Source organism: Eptesicus fuscus, chromosome 15 (assembly GCF_027574615.1).
Source record: "Eptesicus fuscus isolate TK198812 chromosome 15, DD_ASM_mEF_20220401, whole genome shotgun sequence".
Taxonomy (NCBI): Eukaryota; Metazoa; Chordata; class Mammalia; order Chiroptera; family Vespertilionidae; genus Eptesicus; species Eptesicus fuscus.
In genome coordinates, this window is record NC_072487.1 from 67,610,616 (window position 1) to 67,638,447 (window position 27,832).

The 27,832-nt window shown below is 50.7% G+C and overlaps 1 protein-coding gene across 2 annotated transcripts in view; it reads left to right on the top strand.

The window, feature by feature from the left end:
- Nucleotides 1-27,832, top strand: part of ASTN2 (astrotactin 2) — a 769,045-nt gene that overhangs the window by 510,803 nt on the left and 230,410 nt on the right. For both annotated transcript variants that reach the window (XM_028161420.2, XM_054727144.1), the window contains exons 14-15: nt 23,257-23,381; nt 27,296-27,400. In XM_028161420.2, the coding sequence (XP_028017221.2) occupies nt 23,257-23,381; nt 27,296-27,400 (230 nt within the window). The remainder of the gene's footprint in view (nt 1-23,256; nt 23,382-27,295; nt 27,401-27,832) is intronic.

Consider the following 27,832-nt stretch of genomic DNA (forward strand, 5'->3'; position numbering starts at 1 on the left):
TCTGCAGAAAATCCAAGCAATATTTTTAACAAAAGTCACCGGAAATCTCATCTGTGTGTGAACCTCCTTCCAAATCCCCTCTGTGCTGTGGCCACAGATTATGTGTAGATCACTTTGTATAACTAGGACGATGCCGTATATGCTTATCTTTTTTCACTTAATATTCTCTACATATTTCTCTTCTAATTTACAAAGATCAGCTATATGTTTTTTAATGTCTGCACAGGACTCCATTCCCCAGACGTATAATTCACCCAATCAATCCCTTATTGACAGACATTTAGATCCTCTCCAGCTTTTCACTGTCATAAACTGTGTGGTGATGAGCATCTTTGTAAATACAGCTGTGAGCATTTGATCGATTGTCGCCTTAGGATAAATCCAGGATTAAAACCTCTTGGGTAAGAGTATGCACACGTAACGATTGATGCCCAGAGCCACACAGCCTCCAGAAAGGTCAGCTCAGTTTACACTGCACGTCCCTGAGGCCCTGGCTTGGCCAGGCACTAAGCCAGCCAGAGGGGAGGCAGCTGGCATTGTCGGGGATCCTGATTCAGCTCCCAGAACTGTTGCAGGGAAGGCTTAATGTCGCACAGACCTGGTTGGTCCAGGACTCGGGGGCCCGGAGCTGTCCAGAGATTCTGCTGCAGAGTGCCCGGGAGACGGTGCAGGGACCACAAGACACCGGGACTTTCTCATTAGGCTGCTTGACGGCGTCAGAGGGTGCTCTCCTGTAGAATTTGGCCTCCACTCCGAAGGAACCCCCTTGGGCTGAATTACCCTAATCCAGCCCCATGCTGTCTTGGTCCTCAGATTTGTCATTAGCAGGCACCCTGTAGCGGCACTGCATTTCACACAGCGTCTCTGAAAGAGAGGGAGGACTGTCAATAGGACTCGGTGAGGGGGAAGGCAGGCAGGGCCAGATGTGGGCTGAGCGTGCAGGCACGCGCAGGCACAAAGGCACAGAGGGGCCTTCCAGAAGGACCAAGGGGCAGATGGATGCCTGCATTCGATGGTGATTATTTTTTTAAATGCATGCTGCCCTTGACTTTCCATTAAAATAACAGGAGGCAGTTCCGATGCTCGGACGCCTGCACTCACATAAAGGTGGGGAGATAATGGTATCAGAAACAATAAAGGTACATTTCTTGCACTCCAAGCTTTTGGAAGGCAGGCAGGCGTGAGGAAGGGGATTGTAATTCTTGGGAGATTCAGTGAATAGTTGAAGAAATGAATGAAAGAAAGAATGAATGAGTGAATGGCTTGAGTTGTCAAGTTATCAGAAAGAGGTTATTAGAAGTGAGAACTAAATAAGCGTGGTTTGACTGGTAGCTCCGTCGCTTACTAGCTGTCGTTGCCAAGGCTGCAGAAACTTGAGTCCAACAAGCAGAATGCTTCTTGGGACGTGGCTGTGGGATCCACAGGCAGTGTGTCCTCTCAGCGATCCACTCTCAGTGGGGTTTCTCTTGCCCCTTTTCAGGAAGTCTGTGTAGCAGTGGTTGCCTGGAGAAGTAGAAATTCAGGATGTTTGAAGGTGGCCTTCAGGACCCTGCGCTGCCATGCAACAGGAGGAAGAGGCGGGTGGGTATCGCTCGCGGGAGCTGCGTGCAATGACACGTAGCACACAGTGGGCTCCTATGGGGAGCTATGAGCGGAGGGTCTGCAGACACCTCCAAATTGCTGCACTTGGGGGCAAATTTACACCCCTTTCCAGAGCAGAAAGGGAGTGTGTTTTATATATTTGTGACTGATACCTATGAATGCTGAGGCAGCGGGGAGGCAGGAATGTGCTAGAACAGAAGGACGACCCCGACCATGGTGCACACTGCGGAGTGGGGAACCAGGTGGCCGGTCCTGACTCTCACTATGTGTACAGTCTGGTGGGATAGACAGGCACTGAGCCCACGATTGTGAGGTGTCTTCGGAGAAGGGGGAATCAGCCCCTTACGGAGCGTCAGAATGAGTAAAAAGAGAAGGAGCTTTCAGATCCAGCAGCCACGGAATGGAAGCGGTTTTCATCTGTGTTGCTTTGGGCACGTGACCCAGGGTCTCTGAGCCTCTGTTTCCTCATCCGTAACTGGAGAGGGTGGCAGTCCTCTCCTAAGGCACTGAGCCCAAGCAGGGTCAGTTGCAGGTGTGTTCTGGTAAAGCTTTTCCTGTGGGCTCTTAAGTTTTGAATTTCATATAATTTTTATATGTCACACAAATGTCATTTTCTTTATGATTTTCTTTCTCTAGTCATTGAAGAACAACCCAGTGTTAGCCTGTGGTCAGTGCAAACACGGGGCAGCGGCTAGATTGGGCCCATAGATGGTAGTGTGTCAGAGGCTAACCTGAGATTTCAGTTCACAGCACTTTCTCTTCAAGTTGTTAAAGATCCCCCAAAAAAAAATAGACCAAGAGAAGAGTATTCTCCCTGAGTTAAGAGATGCAGCAATGGAAGGAAGCACAGAGATTCGGGAACTTTCCAAGCTCATAGAGGAAGTGACAGCACCGGAGCCTTGCGGCTCCGATGTTGTGCGGTGTCTATCTCTGGACGTTGGCAGCGGGAATGGAGGACCGCGGAGCGAAGCAGTGATTAGACCCAGGAGCGCTGCTGTAATTAAATAACTGGTAACTAATGTTTCTATAGTGCCGCGGACCTTGTAGGTCACTTTGACACACATTATCTCATTTGTTCTTCACTAAAACTCCATGAAGGGGGCATTATTAGTAGCTCCTGGATGCTCTGCAAAGTCACAGAGCCGGCAAAATGGCAAAGCCACATGATTGCACACGCAAGTGTCTGCCAGGCCCTAGAGAAATGGACCTGCTGCATATTACACGAGAGCCAGGCTGCCGCACACCGGAATTCCCGACAGCCCGCTTGTTCACCTCCCAGTCTTCCTTCCACATCCCCTCTCCATGCTGCAGCCAGGTCGAGCTTCCTAAAGTACAGGTCTGATAGGTCACGCCTCTGCCCATAACTCGCCTGTAGTACCCCATTACGCCCAGGATGAAGTCCAGCCTCCTTAGCTGGATGGACAAGGCTCCCCTGAATGGGGCTCAAGCCCACCTCTCAGGCTCCCTCCATCCCTGCTCCTGGCCCACGCTTTGCCTGGTGTCATCCATTTCTACGGAGCGACTTGTGGGGTTCCTCTTGCATCCTGATCTTACACTTGCAGTTCCCTCTTCTTGAAATGCTCTTCCGGTTTCTTGGCCTAAAAGACTCTAATTCACCCTTGATTTACATCAGGGGTCTGTCACCTCCTCCAGGCGTCTCTCTGGGACACCTCTTCCCCAGAAGGGTTAGTCCTTCTCTCCCCTCTTCTCTATCAGAACCCCACTTCAGTAGGGGCCAGTCCACGTGTCTGTCTCTGCAGGTAGATTGTGAGTGCCCAGCGTACATACAGTACGTGCTCCGTGCGTGGGCATTTCATAAGTGAATCGGTGAATGAGGGAGCTTCTTGAGGGCAGGAGTGTCTTATTTACCTCCATCCAGGTCCATGCCTGACCTGGATGCAGGAGCAGAGATCTAGGTGGAGGGGGGATGACCGAAGTCCAGTCATGACCAAGTGTCAGCCCCGGATGAGCCACAGGCATAGGTCGCACTCGAGCATTGTCTGTTCCCACTGTGCCCTGTACCGAAGGCACCAGCCCGCGCTCCCGGCTCCCAGCCCCCCCTCCAGCGTCTCAGCAGTCTCCTCTTGCCTAAAATTGCTGAGAAGCTGCCTTCCCCCACCTCCGCATCCTCCCGCCTCCCCTCCCCCCACCTCTGAGAGTAGGTTTGGTGTTCCTACAGATGTTTGTATTCTCTGCAGCTGATGAAAATATTCATTATCTTGTTAGCTGCTGCAGGGAAGGAAGTGCCGATTTGCATTTTCCCAGCTAATCAGGGTGGCTCAAGCCTTGCCTGTCACCCAGGCCTGGTCCCCGCCCCCCATTCCCTCTGCTCCCATGGAAGGGGGATGCTGCACCTATAGATCCTACCTCTTTCCCTCCCCCCTCCTCAGGCACAATCTAAAGTGGGGGAGGAAGAACGTTGGGAGTCCTGTGTGTGCACACTCCCTGATTCCCTCCCCCCATATGACGTCTTTGTGCATCTCTTCCCGGCTCCGAATCCTCCAGGCTCCCAGCCCTCAGTCTCCTAAGGTTATAACGGGCCTTAGAGCTGTATGAAGCCTTATGCTGCAAGGAGCACTTGCAGAATCATTAGCTCATTCCATTCTAGCCGGTGCCCTCGAAGATCGGTGTGGTCATTACTTCGGTTTTGTGTAAGAGGCGACTGAGGTGAAAGCGTGACCGAGCCACTACTATGTTGTCACTAAATGGTGCCGCCAAAACAAGCTGGCCCTGCTTCCTGTTCAGAGAAAAGCTTCCCTCTACCTGACACCAACGTGTCCCGGGAGGCCCTGGTCCTGGGCGTGGCAAAAACGGGGGCTCTGAGGTTAGTGTGTGTGTCAGACCTTGGCAGTGAGCTGGGCACTTTCCCCTTGGACGGGAGAAAAGATCCTGCTCACCCACGTGTTTTATAACCTGGCTACACTTGGGCGAGCTGTCCTGATGGTCCTTATAAGTTCAGGGGTAGGGGGAGCGGGGATCAGGTATGATATCTCTCTCTTGTCTGACCCACGAAGAAACCAGAGGAAGAGAATGAGAGCAGAAAGAGAATGTCAGGCGTTAGACAGACATTGAAATAACAGACCCACGGTGGCCCAGTCATTTCGTGAATACATGCCAAGTACCTTTATGTCAGGTGCCATTTGGAATGTTGGCAATAGTAGTTAACAAGACAGATAAGGTCCTTGCCCTCATAAAGCCAATTTCCTGGAAAGGGACCGGGATGTGGAAGCCGCCAAGAGAAAAATCAACATCTATCTTTGGTGGTAGAAAGGGATATGAAGAAAAATTAAACAGGGCAAGGTCTTAGAAAGTTTTGCTTTATATGAGGTGGTCATGGCAGGCTTCTCGGAGGAGGTGACGGTACAGCAGAGGCCTGCATGAAGTGAAGGGAGGGAGAGCACTAGGTGGGTGCAGGGAAATAGCGTAGCAGACAGAGGGAATGGAAAGTCTCCTGATACCTCACTAGCGGCTCAGCTGCCCAGTGGAGAAGGGCATGCTGGGTAAAACTGACCCCGAGGAGGAACGGAGCACCAGCTCGAATGTCAGCATTGCTTCTTTGGAACCACGTGGCCTCAGGCACATCCCTGAGCCTCACTAAGCCTCTGCGCCCTCATTTCTGCAGCGCAAACAGTCTTAGTACCTTCCTCATAGGCTCATGTGAGATTTTCGGGGATAATGCACAGACAGCCCTTTATGCTACCCCTGCATGGAATCGCCGCTCGCTAAATTAGCTCCTAATACCGCACAGGACTAAAGGTTCAGGAAATCATTGTGTTCCTCACACACACTTTGGCTGCTTCAGTCAGACACTTTATTCAGCACGCGCTGAGCCCATCCCACACAGTAGGTCTGTGATAGATATTAAGAATATGATGGTTCCTTTATTCAACAAAGCACTAGGGCTGGAGAGATGAGTACAGCCGGCATTGGTCCTGCTCTTACAAACCTCTGCCCAGTGTCCTGAGGCTTCAGGTTCTGCCCCCGAGCTGTCCACTGGCCCCAGAGAAAGCGGCAGGGCCTCGACTGCCAGTAGCACCCTGTGTGTGAATGGGAGAAAGGAGACTGCTCTGGGCAGACACACTCCTGTGCGGGCATCGAGCTTGGCTTGCAGGGCAAAGGCTGGGTTTCACCCTCAGCAGCGGCACAATCTGCAAAACCATATGTAGGAGCCCGGAAGAGCCCCCCTCGATGGGCAGGACTCTTCTGTTGACATTGGACAAGGTACCCCTGGATCCTGACTTACTTCTTAGTCTATTGTTCCCCAAAGTAGGGGCTCTCTCTCCCTCATTATATCAGTGACTCCTGAGGGCTGGCACTCAAGCGTCCGATGAGCTCCAGAACTCTTGAGTATGGCGCCAGCCCGTGCTGCTTGGGAAATAGTAGTGTGGATGGAGAGGAACCCAGGATGTACCAGGGACTGATGGTGCTGGGTCAAGGTCCTTCCCTCGCCAGCAGCAAGTCTCCCCATTTCATTACCATTCACAACAGCCTCAGGAGTATTTATTGAGTGCTTGCTACATCCCAGGATGCTGCTAAAAACTAGAAGTTATTTATTGTACTCCCAAGCAACCCAGAAAGGGAGGTGATTTCATGGTCCCCATTTTACAGATGAAACAAGCACAGTGGGGGGACTGGGCTAGATTCTGATCTCTCAGGCTTGTTCTCCTAACTGACCTCTCTGATTCTGCTGTTCATTCACTTATTCATCTGCCCATCCATCCTTCCATCGACTCATTCATTCAACAAGTTCTTTTTGAACACCTATCACTACGTCAGGGACTATGACAGGTGCTCCTGGTATTTTATCGCATTTGATCTTAACAGAATGGTAGAATATAACATTCATGAATCATTCCACAAATGAGGAAACAAAGGCTCCGAAGGGTTAGCTCATTCATTGGGCCAGTCAGCCTTCTTTATTGAACGCTTTGTGTGTTACAGGCCCTGTCTCATGTTCTGGAGAGACAGTGGTTAGGTGCTGGGGAGACACATTCTGTGGAGTAACGAAGGACAGAATTTGAAGGGCAGTAGGTAACCAGGGAATGAACCCTGCATTCTACCAGGCAGGGAGGTTGGCCTCTATGTGTGGGTGCTTGCCAACATTCCCAGATGGGTTTCCTGTGACATTGTGTCCTGGAGTCCATGCAACCACCATAAGCACCCCATCCTCACCTGCCAAACATGGCCCTCTCCATCTTCAGTTTCTCAGACCCTCACCATTCAACTCCCTGAGCCCTCGGTATGCCCTGCCACCCCCATGCCCACCACACTCTCCGTGGGCCAAGAGCTTCCCAGGGCTTCAGTAATTAAGTTCGCACGTGCCAAAAAGAAAAATAGCATCACAGATGCGGTGGCAAATTTTAGCTAATTAACCATATGGTCTGGATTGCTGACAGAGTGGGAAGACGCTCTGGGTAATGCCGGTTTCCTGGTTTCCTGGGGGGAGGATGGATATTAGGTGAGTCACCACCTCCTCCACCACAAGGGCGCAGAGACTGGGGGCTTCCCACCGCCTGCCTGGAGTTGTCCCATCTGCCTCCTCACAGGGAGCGGCCCTGGAGAAGGAAGTCCCCACAGGGTGGAAGGCAGAGTCTGGCTTATGGGCAGGAAACCCGTGCACCCAGTTCAGGAGGTGCTGGGAGGGGGAGCACCTGTTTAAGGTACAGAATGTGGAGAGCCAGGTCTAGCAGGTGTAACACTGTAGTGGCGTAGTGGATGGCACTTTGTGAACCTGGGTTTCAGTCCCAGAGTTGTCAGTGAGCAGCTGTGTGTCCTTGGGCAAGTGGCTTAGCCTCTCTGAAGGTAAGCCACTCATTCTCCCTTAAGTGCCTAATTGCAGGGTTGGAGTTCATGATGACCATGTTTTTGTTTTTGTTTTGTTTCTATTCTAAGTATCTCACAGATAGAGGTAGTAGTGAATGAGAGAAGGAAGTAGCTGATATAATATTTAGTAAAGTCCATTGCTCACACTTTAGGTTGTACAGTTCTACGGGTTTTGACAAATGCATCATGCCATGGATCCACCGTTACAGTAGACAGTAGCGTACAGAATAGTTTCACTGCCCTAAACGTCTCCCATGCCACCTATTCATCCCTGAACTCCCAGAAACCACTGATCTTTCATGTCTCCACAGCTTTGTATCTTCCAGAACGTCATGTAGTTGGAGTCAGACAGCATGTCGCCTTTCAGCTCCTTGCACTGAGCAACACGCATTTATGCTTCATCCATGTCTTTCTGTGTCTTGATGGCTCATTTCCTTTCATTGCTGAAAAACATCCCGTTGTATGGATCTCTCTGTTTGTTTTCCCAGTCACCCATTGAAGCATCACTTGGCTGTCTCCACGGTTTGGAATAAGGTCGCCACAAACATTCATGTGCAAGGATTTGTGAAGGTGTAAGTTTCCCATTTTTGTGGGTAAATATCAATTACTGAAACATCAACGTAAGAATCTGCCACTCTTCCAAAGTGGCTGCTTTCCCACCAGCCATGAACTCTTCCAGTTGCTCCACATCCTCACCGGCATTGGGCGTTGTCAGGGTTTTCAATTGTAGCCTTGCTCATAGTTATGCAGTGGTATTTCATGGACTCACAGTTTCAGAATGACAAGTGTGGTGCATCTATTCCTATGCTTATCTGTTGGGGATATTCTTTGAGGAGGTGTCTGCTCGGCTCTTTTGCTCCTGTTTTTAATCTGCTTGTTCGTTTTCTTATTGTGGAATTGTTTGTTTTCTTATTGTGGAATTGTTAAGTGTTCTCTGTATAATTTGGACGCACATCTTTTATCAGATATGTGTTTTGCAAATATTTTCTTCCAATCAGTGACTTGTCTTTCATTCTCTTAACCATGTCTTTCATTTTAACAGAGCAGAAGTTTTTTTTGTTTTTCATTTTACCAAAGCCCAACTTATCTTTTATTTTCTTTAATGCATTTTGCTTTTGGTATTATATCTGAAAACGCATCACCAAATCCACTATCACCAATATTTTCTTCTATGTTATCTTCTAGAAGTTTTTATAATTTTGCTCTTTACATTTAGGTCTATGATCATTTGGGGTTAGTTTTTGTGAAAAGTATAGGGCCTGTGTTTAGATTCCGACCCCCCTCCCCGCCCCCCTCCCCCCCAATATGTGGCTGTCTCATTGTTCTAATACCAGTTCTTGGAAAGACTCTTCTCTTCACTGAGTTGTCTTTGCTCTTTTATCAAAAAGTAGTTGACTAGCCCAGCTGGTGTGGCTCAGCGGTGGAGCATCAACCTATGAACCAGGAGGTCACGGTTCGATTCTGGGTCAGGGCACATGCCTGGGTTGCGGGCTTGATCCCCAGTAGGGGGCGTGCAGGAGACAGCCAATCAAGGATTCCCTCTCATCATTGATGTTTCTCTCTATATATATCTCCTGCTCCCTTCCTCTCTGAAATCAATTTTTAAAAAAAAAAAAAAACACCATTTTTCAAAATTAGTTGACTGGTTTTACTAGTATGTGGGACTGTTTCTGGGCTCTTTGTCTGTTCCATCAAACCTTGTGTTTATTGTTTAACTAATATACACAGTTTTGACTACTCTGATGGTATAGTTAGCCTTAAGGTCGGGTAATGTCAGTTCTCTGCCTCTGTGTTTCTCTTTCAATGTTGTGCCAGTTATTTCTGGGTCTTTTGCTTTTCCATAGCAAACTTTAGAATGAGTTTCTCAATCTCAACAAAATAAATTACTGGGATTTAATGAGTCTATAGACCAAATTGGGAAGAACTGACATTTTAATAATATTGAACATGAGCATGGAATATCTTCCCACTTAGTTCAATCTTTGATTTATTTTATCTAAGTCTTATAGCTTTTCTTATAGATCTTGTGCCTGTTTTGCTAGATGTATACCTAAGTGTATCAGCTTATTTGGTGCCAATGTGAATGGTGTTGCGTTTTTACTTTCAAGTTCCCCTTGTTCATTGCTAGTGTATAGGAAAGAAATCGACTTTCCTATATTAACCTTGTATCCCGAAACCTTGCCATGCCATTTAGTAGTTCCAGGAAGTTGTTGCTGTTGTTAATTCTTTGGGATTTCTAAATTGCATATTCTATTTTTTAAAACCTACATCATATATCTAATAACAATAATAATAATAATAATAATAATTTGTAGAGCACATAGTATGATGTGCCAGGTGTCAATTCTGCACACATCATCTCATTTCGTTCCACAGCACCTACAGTCACCAGTATTGTTGCTGTTATGTCGTCCCTATTACTAATGAGAAAACTGAAGCTTAGCAAGGTATGGCAGTTTACTCAAGGTTGCAAAAGGCAGAGGCAAGACTTAAGCCTGTTCCTTCTGACTAAGAAATGAATTAGAGCCGTAATAATAGTAACCACCACAGACTTAAGTATATGCCAGGCTGTTAAATGCATTGCCCCTTTTGATCCTACTAATTGTGTCAGTAAAAGTAGGTACTCTTAAGATGCTCATTATACAAATGAAACAGAGGCTCCTGAAATGAAATACTAGTAACTTGCTCAGGATCATATGGCCAGTAAGAGGTGAAGTTTCAGATCCGTTCTCCGTGCTTGTGGGTAGAGTTATTACAGACACAACCCGAGACTCAGTGTGACCACGTGACTGTGTATGACAACATGACCAGTAACTAACAAGGCTGGATGGAAGCTGGGGTTTTGGAACCTGGGTTAACTTACACGTTGGTGTCACATTTTGAAAAGACCAAAAATTGTGTTCCTTAATTGGGTTTCTATTTTCCCAGATACTTTTTAGTCTTGATAGGCATTGGTTTTAAAGAACACCTAAAAACCGTTTCCAACTGTCCTACAACAATATGCCTACTTCACCTTGGTTATGATGTAAACCGGCTAATGGCCACACTAGCTGGGTTCTGGATTTCGCTGCAACTGAGGGCAGGTCTGTGGGAATTTAAAAAAGAAGGGACATGAGAGGTGGTCAGGTCTTCTCATTAGCACAGTATTGCAGAAGGCATGTGCAAACATTGTAGCCTTTCTTCTCCCTTTGGGGGTTTTCTTTCTCCATTGCTAATGACTAGTAGAGAGAAAGAAAGAGGGAGAGAGAGAGAGCGAGGAGAGAGAGCAAACAAGAAAAAGCAGCTGCTATTAGATTTCTCTGACTTCGGCAGGTTTCTCATTTTGCAAAGCTCATTAGAGGAGGCTCTACGGAAAGACTTCCAAGGTGCCCTGGGGAGAATGGGAAAGACGAAAGGGAAGAGGGAACGTTCAGCGATGTGATCCCAGCCACACATCTAGCCCAGAGCCAGCTGTCCCTGGGCCACGTGTTCTGATGCTAAAACGCCCCTCATGGCTTAGATTTAAATGTTAACATTTTTAAAAATGTCCTTCCTCTCTAACTACTACAAGGAATGAAGTTATTATCAATGCACAGATGCCATGTGGTCTGTGAAAATGGGGCTTTGGTTTTTTCCTATCTGTAGCTTTAAGTTAGGAGTTTTGAAACGTCTTTTTCTTTTCATTGAGAGTCTGACCTACTTCGGGTTCAGTCTCACAAACATTGTTGAGCATCTTCTATGTACCTGACGCTGCGCTGGGGGCCGGAGAGGAGAGAGAAGACAGGCTCTGCTGCAGCGTTGAGGGGGCGGAGGGGGGGTGCAGGCACAGCGGCACTGGTTCTCAGCGCTGGCTCTGGCGGGAAGAGTGCTCCATGGCGTGCTGGCCATTGCCTCTGGTAGTAATAACTCTCCTAGAGCCAGGAGTAGGGCATGAGGTTAGGCAAGAATCAAATCCGTCAGCAAGAGAGAGAGAGAAAAAAGAGTTCCATGACATAAAGAGGAGACCTCCACATTAGCAGCCTCCTGTCCTGGGTCTTACTATAGCTCTATCATGAGACTTGGACAAGCTGTGTATGCTTTCTGGGAAGGAGTAAAAGAAAATAATTTGAATCCTGCTGGTGTGGCCCAGTGGTTGAGCATGGACCTAGGAACCAGGAGGTCACCATTCAATTCCCAGTCAGGGCACATGCCTGGGTTGTGGGCTCTATCCCCAGTAGGGGGCGTGCAGGAGGCAGCTGATCAATGATTCTCTCTCATCATTGATGTGTCTATCTCTCTCCCTTTCCCTTCCTCTTTGAAATCAATAAAAATAAATAGTATGCTTTAAGAAGAAACGAATTTGAGGTCCATTCCAGCTCTAATGTTTGGCTAATCAAGACAGACATTCTGAGAACGTTAACTAGAGCTGCTAGCACTGTGCCCGCTCCCGCAGCAATAGCTGCCATTTATTGAGAGTCTGCTGTTCTCAGTGCTCCACTAAGCAGCTCACATTATGGACTCTTTTCATCCTTCCAGCCAGTATGTGAGGCAAGGAGGATTCCCGTTTCCATTTTTCGGGTGAGCAAACAGAGACTCAGAAAAGGTTCAACCAGGGCCCCATGGAGAATGGGAGGTAGAACCAGGGTGCAAGGCCCAGTGTCTCTGGCTGCAGAGGCTGCTTCCAAAAAGGTAAGAAGGCAGACACAAAGTGTCCACAGCAACGGGCTCTCATCTCGGGGGCTTTCTCTTAGCCCTCTGGGATGGAGACATTTGGGGATCCCTAAGTCTGTCAAAGAAGTGACCCCACACAGAAAAGACCCCAGAGCTGGGAACTGTCTTGCTCATGGCCATACGGCTGGTTGGTGGCACAGCTTCACAGAACTGGCTCCAGTCTAGGGCAGCCTGAGGGTGCATGGGGACTGGTGAGAACACCTAGGATTCAGGGAAGAGTGTCTGTCCTTGCTGGGGGACTGCTGGCATGCGAGACCCAAGTGGAGGGGCCCTGAGAGCAGGATGCACTGAGCATGACAATATGAAGGTCCTAATTGGGCTTGAAATATTTTGAAAGTACTCTGATGTTGGCTTCTGCTCTTGACTGTGAGGAAATAAGCAGCGAGACCCCTCGGGGCCTGAGGGAGGTGAAGTGGAGCCTGCAGCCGGAGGCTGGGCTGGCGAGGGAGATTTGAGCTATGCAGTGGCTTCCACCAGAGTCTCAGGGCACCTGGGGCCAGGGAAGCCTTCATTCAGACCCTGCGGACCTATGCAAGAAGCTTTAAGCTTCCGGCTGCCTCTGGGCTGTGTGATCCTGGGCAAGGCCAATTTTCCTCTTCAGATGTCATGGATAGCATCTGAGAAAGCAAGATAATGATAGTACTTAGAGAAATGCAGAGGTTGGAGCTAGTGATGTCGAACTTTCCCCAACCCCCAACTCTAATGTTTTATGTCCAGGTGTCAGTCAGGGCCTTTGAATCCTTCCCTTAGAACTGGCAGAAAAAGTTGAGCAGGTGCCCTGGCTGGGTGGCTCAGTTGGTTGGAGCATTGTCCCATACACCAAAAGGTTGCAGGTTTGATCCCCAGTCGAGCATGTATGGGAGGCAACTCATTGATATTTCAATCTTCTCTCTCTCTCCCTCCCTCTCTCCCTCTTTCCTTTTCCCTCCCTCCCTCCCTTCCCTGCCCCCTTCATCTCTCTCTCAAATCAATAAACATATCCTCAGGTAAGGATTAAAGAAAAGTTGAGCTAGCTGCTGCTGAGGCCCAGTGACAGCAGCTCGGCTCATTCCAGTGACAGGACAGGAACCCTGGAGCTGACACACACAGGCGAGGCGATGGAGGGCGAGGGGGCTGATGAGACGATAATGTTTCTCTAGCCTGCAATTTCTTTCAATTTCAGGGATCGCAATTACCCGGGCAGGAGTTAGTAATGGCCATGCCTGGAATGCTTAAGTGAGTTTGGGTGCCACTGGTGAAAGCTGTTTTGCATTGAGAGAGAGAAAGCATGTGCCATGGGTAACCCAGGCATCACATATTGTGTGTGTGTGTGTGTGTGTGTGTGTGTGTGTGTGTGTGTGTGTGTATGTATGTTCATAGCAACATGTGAATAAGGTAGGGCAAGAGAGAGAGAGGCAGGTGTGGACGTGGTCGGACAGGTGCGTGGCAGAGTGAAGCTGACAGCCCTGATTTCCTCGAACATGACCCTAGGAAAGTCATCTCGCCTCTCTGAGCCCATTTCCTCACCTTCATCATGGAGATAATACCTAACTTGCAAGATTGTTGAGGCATGTCTTCGTCTGTTTGGACTGCTACCATAGGCTTAAACCACAAACATTTATTCCTCCCAGTTCTGGAGGCTGGGAAATCCAAGGTCAAGGTCAAGCAGATTCAGTGTCTGGTGACAGGCATTTCCTGGTTCATGGATGGCGCCTTCTTGCTGTGTCCTCCGTGGCAGAAGGGACAAGGGGGTCTTCTATGAGGACCTCCCAAAGGCTCCACCTCCAAATACTGCCTCATTGAGGATTAAGTTTTCACATATAAATCCTGGGGGACACATTCAGTCTATAAATAGGAAGACGGTTGGAAAGAGAAAGCCTGTGCCACCATACGTGGCGTTTATTTAGCAAAGAGCTGTTACTGTTGTGAGTGAGGGCATCCACCTGCAACATTTGACCAACACCGGCATTTTCAACGAGTCAACCTTTACTTTTCAGCATTTCATTTAAGGGGCAAAATGAAACATGACCAGCCTATTTGTGCATAGCTTTTAAGAACATGGAGTTAGACTTTTCAGCGTCCAGCTTACTTGTTCTGTGTACTTGACCTCTTTATACTTCTGCTCCCTCACTTAAAAAAAAAATTAGAATAAGAGTACTTACTGCGAAGAGTCATTGTGAGTGTGAAACGAGATCTGTGCAAAGTCCTCAGAGTGATGTCTAGCCCATTGTCAACAATCAATAGACATTAGCTTTAAAAAATGATGCTTGTAATAACAACTCAGTGCGTGCTGGATGTCTAGGGAAGGAAGGAAGGGTTGGGAAAGGAGGCAGACATGTATAAGGCAACAACCCAGGCTCCACAGGAGGGAGCCTGCAGGACCACGGCCAAACATATGGTCTCCGCTACACTCCATGTGGCAAAGAAGCATGCATGCATTCATGGACCAAGCATTCACTGAGCCCCTCATGTGTGCCTCAGGACTGGATGCACATTAGTGAGTAAAACATACATGGTCATTGCTCTCTGTGCCTTTGACCCAGTGAGGGAGACAGTGAGTGAGCAAGAACAAGTCCAGTGTGAAAATGCTGGGGCAGGGGAGGATGGGTGCTGCAGGAACCCAGCGAAGGGACATTAAATGCCCATGTGAAGGGAGAGGCATTGACAAAACCCTCCTGGAAAACAAAACAAAACAAAAATTGGAACTTGGCAAGCAAAATAACGGCCCCTGAGATGTCCCTATCGCCTGCAGCAAGCATGCAGCCCCACTGACATGTTGATTTTAGCCCAGGAACCCAAGAAAGATGCCTGACCTCCAGAACTATGAGGTAACCAGGTTACGCTGTTGTGAGCCACTGAGGTTTAAGTGATTTGTTACGGCAGCCACAGGACACTAACACAAGCAGCCAATGCCATGTTTGAGTTAGCATCCTCATTTTAGAAAACCATTCTGGCGGTGGCTTGGTAAATGAATTGGAAGGGCAAGACTGAATGCAGAGAGTCCCTACCAGGCTGCTGTGGTGGTCCCTGGGAGAGGGGTGTGCTCTAAGTCAGAACAGGGAATGTCTGTTCACATGCTATGTCTGTCTCAGAACCTGGAGTCGGGATCTGTAGATGAGGGGGGTGCAGAGGGGAATCAGACAGACAGATCCCTGCAGCTGAGAGCTCCAGAATCAGGCCGGGAGACACCTGCAAAGAACAACCATACCTGGCAGACTCTGGTCATCTTGAGATCAGAGCCAAAGTCAAGTGCTGTGGAAGCAAAATGACATTTCTCCCAAAGCCAGGCCTCAGGGACAGCTTCTGGAGGAGATGACACCATGAGGTCCGTCTGCAAGGCCCCCAGAGGGCTCAGAGGAAGTTGCCAAGGAGAGTCCAACACAGCCCCTCATTTGAAGGAGTCCCCAGTTCAGATGGATCATTCTTGATAGCCTTTGAGAACATGCAGTGGAGACAGCTCTGGGTTGGGAGTCGAGAATGTGGATGGGCAGCCAGTCCTGCTCCTGCAAACCCAGGAGCCTTTAAGTAAGTCCCTTCTCTGCCCTGCCTCTGCCCTCTCTCCCGTTGTTTGCGTGAGCATTGGCTAAGATGAGAATGGCCCTGTGCATGGGGGCCACGGTTTAGCCAGTGAAGCAAGCTTGCACCCCGAACCTTAAAACAGCCAGGAGGATAGCGATCGTGAGCTGCCTTCTCCCAGGAAGAGATGGCCACCCTGAAAACCTCTATCTGAACGTGGTCGAGCGTCTATGCGGTGCTGGGGGCTTTATTCAATATCTGGCTGTCTTTCTGCAGGTCTCACACAGAGCAGCGGAGCTGGGGTGGGCTGGGGTAGGTGGAAGCAGAAAGGAGGCAAGGATTTCCATGATGGGCCAAGACACACTGGTCTGCTCTCAGGCCACGGTCGGTGAGAACAGGTGCCCAGAGGGCTCTAGCGCTCAATGAAAGGGAATCTGAGGGAGATGGGCTCCTGGAGTCACCACTGCCCAACGTATCCCACTCCTTGTCCTACCCCCCACCACAATGTTACCCTGCAGGTTCTACTTCCTGTCTCTCCAATCGGTGCCTCTCCTCAGTGTTCTGTCACACAGCTGCCCCACCCTATCTTCTCCCGGTTGCTCAGAGCCTCAGAACTAGCCCCCCTTCCTCCAGTCTTGCTCCTTTTCCAGCGCAGCTTCCACCCTGTATCCAGGCAGCTTTCTAACGCTCCAGTCAGGCTGTATCGCACTCCTGCTTAGAGCCCGACAGCGGGTCACCTTGCCCTCCGATAAAACCCACAGTCCTCTGCATCACTCAGAAGGCCATGAGATCTGATCCCTGCCTGCTCCTCCCTAGCTCACCTGCACTTTTTAATCAAAGCTTGTCCATCCTAAATCTTAGCTTCTTTCGGCTTCTAGAATGCACTATGTGAGTGTACTTCCTTCCCTTCTCTTCCTTCCCTCCCCTCCCCTCCCTTCCCCTCCCCTTCCCTCCCCTTCCCTTCCATTCCATTCCTTTCCCTTCTCTCTCTCATGCAGGCATAACCCAACCACACCTCCCTTCCTTGGTCTTTCCCTGGATAGCCCCTTCCCATCTGCCAAGAATCACCTCCTCCAGGGAGCCTTCCTGATCTCCGCAGTCTATGTTAAGTGCCCCTCTCCTACACTCCCTCGATTTTTGAATGTCCCTATGAATCTTCCACTTTGTCACTCTGACCTATGATCATCTGTTTAGTAAGTAAAAAGCTCAAACACTTTTCTACTATAACTCAGGCAAAACAATGTAGTCTTCTCAGTTTTCTGTAGCTGACAAGATCTTTCCCTCCATCCATTCCATTGATAGCAAAAGAAAAGCATTTCAACTTGCCATTTAAGGATACAGAACATCCTCTTTAGGGTAACTATTTAGTCCAAAGTTCAACTCCCCAACTACCTGCCCCATCTTTCCCTGACCTGGCAGTTTCCCCACCCACACCTCCTCAGTTCTCAGGATGGATGCTAATGGGAGAATGATGGCACAGACACGGTCAACCAGACCCTTGCTGGCAGTCACTATGTGATTTCTTGTTGAGCGTGGCTCTGGACTCTCGCATTGTCATCCATTGTGACATGGGTGGTCTTGGGCGAGAGCAACATGTCAGAATCCACTATCAAAGCCCCAAATCACGGGGACCTAACACCCTGAAGCCCCTTGTTCTAATCTCTGGCCCCTTTCTCCTCCCTGTCTCCATGGCAGGGAAATAAGCCAGGGAGTCTTTGCTTCATTCTTTCTGTCCTGTGGGTGCAGGACTGGAGGGCTTCCCCCTCCCTGTCTCCATGGCAGGGGGATAAGCCAGGGAGTCTTATCAGCTTCATTCTCTCTGTCCTGGAGGGTGCAAAACGGGGGGGGGGGGCGCTAAATTTTACTGGCTTCTTGCTCACCTACCGCCACCCACTCACTGGAGCTACCATTGGCTTGTTAGATAAAGGGACTCCAAACTCCCTCCCCAGCCTATAACTGATCTGGGGGAGCAAACCCCATTGTTCCTGCTCACCTGCCCTGGGATCCTCCCCAAACCCTTGTGAGGATCTTGGGAACTTGTTGGCGCCAGCCTCAGGGCTGGGGTAAGTGGGGAGGGTATGTTGACTTTCCAAAGACAAGAAAGAAGGTGTGACTCTCAGGTCTTTTCTCCTCACCAATCCCTCCAGCACAGTTGGCAAAAAGAAAAAAAGAGTTTTCTCCTCCCTTTTCCCCTCTGGTGGGAAGCCCCTTCAGGTCACAGCCCGCACCATCTGTACATTGAAATAAGACTATGGCCAGAGTCGGCCAGGGTTAGCTTTGATTTGAAATGGAATCTTCGCCGCCAGTGCGGGCTGGCTTTCCAAACCATTATGTAGCTCAAGACACAACAGAGTCAGCTGAACAGTGGTCCCCTTCCCCCAGAGATGATATCTGCTTTTCTTCTTAAGGGATGAAGGCCTTTGCTTTAGCAGCTGGGGTGCCACGGGCAAATATGACTGATGGGGCATGAAAAATGCTTCATTGTAGCGTTTTCAAAACCGTATTCACCTTGCACACATGTGCATGCCTATGTAGGAGGCATTTGTATACTTGCCTACTTCCAGGCTACGGGCATCTTGAGGACAGATAATGTCTGCTTTAGCACTGCATCCCCAGTGCCTGTCACATAATAGTAACGATGTGTGGAATGACTGAGTTGGTGAAAGGCTGATGAAAGAAGGACTAGGTCTGGAGTGCTAGACCAGAGAACCTGAAGAAAGTCCCATAATGAAGAAGCAGGTCACCTGAGAAAGGACTTTCACCCTGATCCCCAAGGAGGGCGGAAGAAAGTCCCATAATGAAGAAGCAGGTCACCTGAGAAAGGACTTTCACCCTGATCCCCAAGGAGGGCGGAGCTGGAGGGTGGGCTTGGTTTAAATACTACCAGACCCTAGAGACCCATGTGCCTGCAGAATGGATAAAATCTAGCCTAGAGAGATTCATATTGTATTCCCGCCTCCCCCACACCTCCCAGTTCCAGAGGCAGGGAGTAGCTTTCCCAGAGCACCCAGCCAGGCAGAGACAGAGCCGCGGTCAGAACAGGTCTCCCAACTGCTGGATCGCAGAGGAAATCGCACCTCAGCCAGTCTCCTCCCTCCCTCACGTGGCAGAAAGGCTCGTGTTTAGTTGGGGGCGAGGGATGGGGCACGGTTTAAACCAAGGGAGGTGTCTGCATTGGCGTTTGAGAGTTTGATGCCACCCTTTCAGGTGGCTCTGGGCAGCCCAGGGGGAGCCGACCCCTCCCTGCAAACTCAGCAGCTCAAGGCCAAAGCTCCTAGCTTCCTTCCACAAGAAAAGGCTGCAGACAGCACTGGCTTCTCCAGGATGATTTACTTCCCTAAAATACCTCAATTTAAATGCTAATTTCTCCAGAACTGAGGGGTGATGGGCTCCTGCGAGCTGGTCGCTGTGCATTAATGTATCCAAAACACTCACACATATTCTTAAAAAGGGGGCCAGGGAAAACCTGGCGGAGGGTGGCGTTTGAGCCCGGCTTCCCTGGCTTGTTATTGCTGTTAGCAGGGTTGATCTGAGGGAACCGGGCAAGGTGCATCTGCCTTTTGTGCACCTCGCTCTGCAGGTTTGTGGCACTTAGAGGTCACAGCAGGTGGCGGGAGAGTGGAGAGGCCTGACTCCCACCTCCACAAACTATCCAACAGATGCTTAGGGGCGTTCTGCCGTGAGCAGGCACTGTGCTGGGTGCTCCCAGGCTCTCAGGAGATTCAGAATCTAGAGTGGGAGGCAGGCAAAGGAATGAGCATTAAAGAGAACTACATGCCTCCTCCTCCCAACCCCTTGAAGTTAACCTCACTATGCCCATTTTACAGATGAAAGCACTAAGGCTCATAAAAGGCACTAAGGCTTCCCAGCTCAGCCAGAATTTAGATCCTGGTCTGTAAGACTTGTGAGCCCATGACCTTTCCACTACCAGATCCCAAGGCCACTCCTGGAATTCATTCACAAGCAAGATGCATGCGAGAGCGGTGACAGGGAAGGTTGACTCCAGCTGGAAAAAGGGCATGGTTTCATGGCAGAGGTGGTTTTTGACCGGGCTCTTCCTGCTGTCACAGCTCACCCCACCCAAGCTCTGTACCTCCACCCCGATGTGATGCGAACCCACACATACCTGCACTCCAAGGGCGGGAGGTCCGACCGGCCCCAGCTTGGAGAGATCACCTTTCCTCCCTGGTCCTCCTAGCTCAGGGGGGTTCTAAGAGGTTAGAGGAAGAAAGCAGGTTTTTTAGCTTCTGTGGAAGAGCTGGAAGTTTAGGCACCAGTCCCCGATGTGCCTTGGATCCTGAAGCATCCTGCAACCCTGTGATAAAACATTAGAACGGACTACCAAGACGTAGGTCATATACACGTTAGCACTTGCGTCTCTGGTTTTCCTTTCTTTGTCTTCCTTGAGCGTCCACTCTGTATGCAATTCGCACAGTGCTAGGCCTGGGGGATGGGGGCGAAGGCGGGTAGGTGGCCGGACGTGGGGCAGGCGGAGCCTTGGTCCCCTGGAGTCAGAGTCAGTGGAGTGCTAAGTATCAAATAAGGTCCGCATGAGCCCCCTCTGCTGAGGAACCGCGAAGCTCTTTGCAGAAGCAGGCAGCAAGGTGCTCTGAGAGAATGAGACGGGAGAACCGATCCCTGAAGGTTCCTCAAAGGCAGAGACATAATGTGTGGGATGAAGGATCAGTGGGAGCGGAAGGATCAGGAGGAGTTGGCCAGGTGCAGGGGGTCGGGGGCAGGAGCTTTCCAGAGAGAGGGCAAGACCTCAGGAGGCCCTTTTGTAGGCAGCAAGCATGGCCCGTGAGAGGAATGCAGGGACAGTGGGTGCGGCTGGAGAGGGTGGGCCGGGCAGTGCTCAGGGCAGAAGGCAGGAGGGGACGCAGGGCTGGGTGGGAGGCCTTGCAGACCTCCTGCAGCGCTTGCATTCTCTCCTGGTCCTCACGGGTGGAGGCCCCTCCCCGTACTGCCCAAGACATGTGGGAGGAGTGAGGCCTGTCACTCCCAGAGTTGTCGAGTCCACGGGGCCCAGGGTCTGCTTTTAAAATTTGATCTATTGTTTCCATATAATGTCAGTCAAGAAGGAACTGTTTTATGGATGTTTGGGAGGAATGTTTATCAAAGGAACAGTGGTCCCATTGCTGTTTGAAACACATTGTTCACTTATGCACGCGCGCGCGCGCACACACACACACACACGTGTGTGTGTGTGCATGCAGCCACAGTCATGGGCACAAAAGCACAGTCCGTTCTGACTGTAAACGAGAATGGCCTGGTCTCTGATTAACCCAGTGACCCAGAGCCCAGGCTCCGATTCATTCACTGAGCCTGTTTCCCGAGTGCCAGGCATTGAGCTAGCAGCCCCGTTCGCTACAGTGGGGTCCAGGCCTCCGCCACTTCCTACCTGTGGACCTCAGCTGGACAAGTCCCTTAACCTCCCTGAGCATCCATTTCTTCATCCACAGCATGGGAATAAAATAGTTGTCTAACACATACATATCTTGGCACACTACCTAGAACAGAGCTAGGTAGCTCGATCAATCAGTATTACTCATTCTCCTTCCTCTCTTCCTAGTATTAGGATTAGTTAGTTGCCCGGTAGTTTTTACCACGCACAGTCTCATTCACACACACACACACACGCTCATTCATACACACTCTCATCTCTGCCCCCTCACCCCAACCCAGGAACGCCCCCCCCCCCACACACACACACACACACACTCACTCACTCACTCACAAGCTGCGAACCTGAGTTTGGTTTCTGCCCGAGCCTGAGGGTCAGCCCGCACCCTGCCAGCCTCTGACACCCGTCCCAGGTGGGTGGGTTCCAAATCTGCTGTCCTGCCGGCGTTCCCACTGTGACTTCCAGTGCAGAGGAACGTCCCCCACCTGGCTGAGGCTCCCATCCCTGCTTTGCCTCCAGAGAGAGCTGATTGATGCAAAGGCCCAGCGCGCCCTCTGCTGGCAGAGGCCTCACAAGACGGCTGTCGTCCAGATGGCACCGAGTGGCCCAGTCCTGAGGGACCCTCCTTGGTCTTTGCTGCTGCTGTCTTATCACTTCTGCTTTGTCCTTGCCTCTCTCCCAGCCTGGCCTGTGAACTCCCACCCTTCCATCTTCTCCATCTTTCTCAGGTGCTTCCTCAAGACACCCCCGCCCTGCCACCCCTGATTCCTGGAAGCTCAGGGGGGAATACCTTCCTCCAAGAAGGGGCATCCTGAGCAGGCCCCCAGCCATCCTGAGGGTATCCACGGGCTGCCTCCCAGATTTCTGTTTTCCTCTCTCTGAACCGCATTTCAAGGCTGCAAATGAAGTGCTAAGCATCCCCCTCTTTTTGTTTTTCTCCTCCCCTCCTCTTTTTTCTTCTCCTCGTCCTCCAGATTATTATCAGTGTTTCTAGTTCTGAGGATCTCAAAAGTCAGATTTTTTGTTGTTGTCAATCCTCACCTGAGCATATATTTTCCCCCATTGATTTTTAGAGAGAGTGAAAGGGTGGGGGAGAGACAGAGAGAAACATCCATGTGAGAGAGACACGTCGATTGGTTGCCTCCCGCAAGTAACCAGGGCCGGGGATCGAGCTCGCAACCGAGGTGTATGCCCTTGACTGGAATTGAGCCTGAGACGCTTCAGCCTGCGGGCCAACGCTCTCACCACTGACACTGAGTCAAACTGGCTAGGGCTCAAAAGTCAAATTTCAATACAGAAATGCCCTCGATGCTGTCCATGCCAAGTGGCTACCAGGTTTCAGCTTGCATACTCCCAGACACAGGAAGCTCACCCCCTCTCTTGGCAGGCGGCTCTGGTTTTAGGCGGGTCTGTTGTCTAGAAGATTAAAGCCTGCCTCCCTGGTGCACTGTTACTGCCCTCCTCCCTCCCCCCAGACTACCTTTGTTCAGGGCTCAGTAACCTGGTCACCCAGAAGTCTGCCTCCTGTATCTCTTCCTCGAGGTAAGGTACAGAGGAACCTGGAGAAGTGAAGGCAGGAGGGTTACTAGCCTGGGAGTCAGGAGGCCTGGGTTTGAGGATAGCCCATTGGTTGCTCTTGAGCAAGTCACTGCCCTTCTCCAGGCCTTGGTTGCCCTCCCCGTCTCTAAAAGGAGGAGATTGATCCCAAAGACCATTGGGGTCCTTCTACTTTAACAAGCAAACACCCAGTCGTTCAAGCCGCTCTTTCTCCAGCTTGCCCTCACCCCATCTTCTTCAAGCACTGCATGCTGTCCTCCATTCCCTCCCAGCTTCCTTCACCATCAGCATGGCTAATCAATGGACGTTTAGTAGCCAAATTCGCAGTTTCTAGAGCATCAGACTGTGTCCTCAGCAGTTGGCAGTGCTAGTCCATGAAGTGTTTTTAACTGTCCTGAGATCCCCCTCTGTCGACAAGGAAACTGAGGTTCTAAGAGGACCCCCTAGCTTGCTCAAGATGGCACAGCTGGTAAGTGGTGGCAGGGTTTGAGCCCTGCCTGCTAGATGCCAGAGCCTGTCATTACAGCATGTTCTCAGGGCTGGGATCCGGGAGCCAGTGGTAGCGCCGCAAAGGCACCTGTCCACTCGTGAGCCGCCTCTGTTCGGACCCCGGCTTCCTGCCTCCCGGCCCTGCAGCTCGCGGCCTCCCCGCCCTCCATTGGCAGTCTCTCTGCTCCTCTCCACAGGGAGAACAACTTCATCAAGGACTTCCCGCAGCTGGCCGACGGGCTGCTGGTGATCCCGCTGCCGGTGGAGGAGCAGTGCCGGGGGGTCCTCTCCGAGCCCCTCCCGGACCTTCAGCTGCTCACTGGTAAGACACGTGCGGACCCCTCCCCAGCCTCCCTGCCCGCACACCTGGTCTTGGGTGCCATCCGTCCTCAGCACCTCCCAGGCAGGCCCCACCAGACCTCCGCCTTCGTGAGGGACGGGGTGTGAAAGGGACCTGCCATTTGGGGGGGCTCCTACTCTGTGCAGAACTGGGGGCTTGCCTGAGACTCTGGGCTCTGAGCCCAGGCCAGGTCCATGCTTCTTAGCAAATCTCAAGCAAATGCTAGAATATCTTTAACTGGTCAACGTTTCTGTATGTTAGCTCTCTGGGACTTACTCATCCTGCATAACCAGACCTTCTACCCTTGGACGAACATCTCCCCATTTTTTCCACCCCACCCCCAAACCATTTTGCTTCCTGCTTTTACAAGTTCAACTTTTTTTAGATTCTGCATATGAGATCATGTAGTATTTGTCTGTCTGGCTTATTTCATGAGGTTCATTTTTAAATCGTTCTAAAGTAAAATCAATGAGGGACACCCCCCCCCACCTCTCCGCCCCAAGCCTCTCTCACTTGAAAGCACTTCAGTTACCCAGCTTGTCTTTGACCATCGGTGCTGAGCCGTCTGTAGGGTGGGTATGATTTTCCCCATTTTATAGAGGAGGAATCTAGACTCAGAGAGGGAAATGGACCAGCCCGAGGGCACACAGCACATCTTCTGGGACTGGAGCCAGGTGCCATGGCTTTGGGCGTCTGTCCTGCTCTCTTGCCTCTGCAGCTCTCTCTCTCCCCCTTATGGAAAGCGACCTTTCGCAGCCGCTCCCGAGGCCCCATGTTTCTGTCCCACCCCACGGTGCCTTTCCCTCCTCAGCGTCTTTCCCGGGGTCCTCTCCTCCCCTTTTCCTGGGGACTTCTCTGCGGTGCAAGGGCCCTGACCGGCCTTTTTGAGACAGTATTGGTTCTCTCAGCTACAGCGCAGGGAGAATGGCCAGGCTGAGGGAGGGCTGCGCCATCTCGCTGAGAGGGCAACTGTCCCCCAGGGAAGCCCTGAAACAAGAGAGGTTTGGGGTCATTCCCCTCCAGCACTTGCCCGCTCTCGGGAACCTGTGCACGTCCTCTCATCGCAGACGGGAGAACCCACAGGTGCTGAGAGTCTCCTGGGGCCTGGCACTGTGCGGGCCGTAATCCCTGCAACCCTGTAAAGGTGTTGTGTCCCCTTTTCATGGGCAAAGAAGTCAGTTAACTCGTCCGAGGCCACATGGCGGTCTGAAGTCCAGTCAGGATATAAGTCCAGTTGGTCTTCACTCGGAAACGGATGCTGTATCCGCATGCGCATCACCTCCATGACCTGTCCTACTTCAGGGAGGAGCCCAGTTTGAGATCCCACGAAATTATGGATGTAAAAATGTTTACTAAAACGTGTCTAAAAATTGCTGTCCCTTCCTTAACTTTTATGTTTCATGGATCATAAGATCATAGAATTTCAGAGCTGGCAAACTGGAAAGGCCTTCTACTCCTCCTACTGAGGAGGAAATCAGGTCTCCACTCTCTCTCTGATTATCCCACTTCCATATCCCAGTGACGGGAAATTCACCACCTGTTAAAGCCACAATGCCACGGCCCATGGCGGGGTGGGGGGCGGGGGTGCTGTGCTCCAATGGGAAGGACCTGGATCTGTCACTGACTGTTGTGTCTCCTTGGACAGTTTCCCTCTCTGAGCCTCAGTTTCTCCTTCTGAAAAATGGGGTATAACAATTATTTTCTTCAGGATTATGGTGAGAATTGGAAATCACGGATGTAAAATGCTTGGCACATGAGTGGTTTGAATTTGTAGGATTATTTGTTTTGATCCGGGGGTCTTTGGAAGTGTCCTAATAAAGGAATTGTTACATTTCAAGAGTTATTTTATTTTTCGGTACCAGGAACAAATACCTTCCCCCATCCCAGAGCTTCCTTCTACCTCTAATCCCTGGGTTGGGAACCAGGAGAGAGTCGGGTGAGATGGACTCGAGAGTGGAGGCAGAACAGGGATGGGTTTGTGAATGTGAATGAGCCAGTACATCGTTACTTACTGAGAGCCTGCTGTGCATCAGGCGCTGTTCTAGGCTCTGCAGAAGTGAGACATGCAGACCACGGGGTCAACCTCCAGTAGCTGACCTCCCACGGGAGGACCTTTATTCCAGGTTGGAATCCAGAAAGGACCGGGGGCGGGGCGAGGTGAGGGAGTGTCATGATGACCTCCTACTGGGAAGGCCCAGCGATGGGCTAAGGCGGCGCGATAACCAGAAGCAGCAGTATTTTTTTTTTCTTCTTTTGGACATCACGCCACCCAGTGGACGAGCTGTGTCAACAGCCTGCATTCACAGGTCTGCCCTCTCTCCTGGGGAAGGGGCCCAGTTGCCAATACACCCTCCACGCTTGGTCTGAGCTAGGATGAGCAAGACTAGCTGGGCAGAGGCTGCTGGGCACTGGCGTCTGGTTTTCCTGCGCAGACAGTGGCCTCTGCCCTGACTCCAAACAGGGCCCCAACCTTCCCCACCCACCGCCCTCCTCTCCCCGCCCCTGCAGAGGAAGGGGAGGACAGAGAGGGCCTATTTATACCAAAACAGCCTTGCTCCAGTGGACAGATCTTTGGGGACCATGAATATTTTACTTTAAAATGAAAGCCTCTAAAAAAAAAAAAAAGTGCATTACTTTTGAAAAGGCTGCGGAGGAAAGCAGGAAGCTGACAATAATGGACAACTTTAATACCGCTGTAATGTCCAGAAAGAAATCACTGGTTCCAATGAGATTCGCGTTCTAATCTCAGTCTCAAATATCGCTTTAAGCGCCTCCGCACCAGGGGGCAAAGGGAAAGCATGGCAGATGCGCCTGCCGTTTGTGGAGGAGACACAACAACAGCGATAATGACTGCCGATGTGACCAGCCTTATTCATGTGTCTCTTCTCTGATTGTACAAAAGAGAGTCTGAAACCCTCCGAGTAGGAGATTTAGAAAATGGAGACGAATATAAATCAGGAAGCAAGAATCTTTATACACCCACCACCAAAGTTAATTGCTTGCTCACGTTTTGTTGTGTTTTTTTGTTGTTGTTTATTTTTTTGTCTATACTTTTCTCTCCCCAAAATGTATTCCATGGAATGTGAGTTCCAGCGGGTTCTCTGTAGGAAAGGGATTCCGTAGTTAAAGAGGTTTGCAGAATGCTATATCCTACCTGCTGGGAGCTTTTACATGCATATTAATCTGTTCAAGTTCTGAGGAACCACAGTGTTTTAAAACAAAGCCTTTGACTTTGCTTAGCCAGCGTTTCTCAGTCTGTCTTGAAATGGGAGCCTTTTGTTCACACGTGCATTTCGCATGACCCTCGCATGTTTCCCCAGTGGGAAGCAGTGGTCATCACGGGCTCAGAGGGGCGGACAGGGCATGGGTGAGGTTTTTCACGTGTCTCCATCGCAGCTGCTCACCTCTGGGGCCCTCCCGTGAAAGCAGCCCTCGGCGATCCGTGGTGAATGGGCTGTACTTCAGTGACCCTGGTCCTTACGTATAATGCGCATTTCTCGTTCCCTCACTTGAGTCTCACAATGTGCCTAAGGAGTCAGATCAGCGTTGGTAGCAGCAGTGTCAGACGGGGAAACTGAGGCACCGGGATGTCTGGTTTCCCATGGCGTGTTGCCAACAGGGCCCGATGAGCCCATAAAGCCAGTCTTGTTTGTCGGGTAAAAGGGCCTCACAAGCTGCTGGGCAGAGATGAAAGGCGGTTGAAATCAGAGGCCAGGATGAGATCTGGAGTTGGGGTCCAGATAAAGTTGTCAGCCCCAGCGAGAGCCCGCACCCGAGGCCCAGTGCCTGCCTGTTTAGAAGAGGTGCCGTCCCCCGGAGCCCAGGGATGCCGGGCGGGGGTGTGATGCGAGGCCTCTAAATGCTAGGCTCACGTGGCCCTCTTGTTCCCTCCCCAGGAGACATCAGGTATGACGAGGCCATGGGTTACCCCATGGTGCAGCAGTGGAGGGTCCGGAGCAACCTGTACCGCGTGAAGCTCAGCACCATCACCCTCTCGGCAGGTGAGGACCGCACCCGCGCAGCCAGGGGACGTGGCGTCATTCAGCACTCGTTCCCGGGGACCTAGGTGTGCCAGGCCCTGTGCTGGCCCTGGGGAGCTGCCATCCAGGGGCTCACAGGGCGAGCAGACGGGCAAGCAGACAGACCGTGACATCTACCCAGTAACGGGACAGCCGAGGCACAGGAGAGGGAGCCACCAGAGAGGCTGCCTGGAGGAAGGGGTGTCTGAGCAGGGAGTGTGTGGAAGGAGGAATGGAGGGAGAGGCTAAAGGACAATCTGTGTCTCACTTATGAACCTGAAAGAGTTCAAGTATAAGTTCTCAGGCACTGATTCCCCCGGTCTCTCTTCCTGGCTGATTTCTTTCCCTGCTCATCTTCTATGCAACAGTAACACATACCTCCCCCCAACACACACACACACACACACACGCACG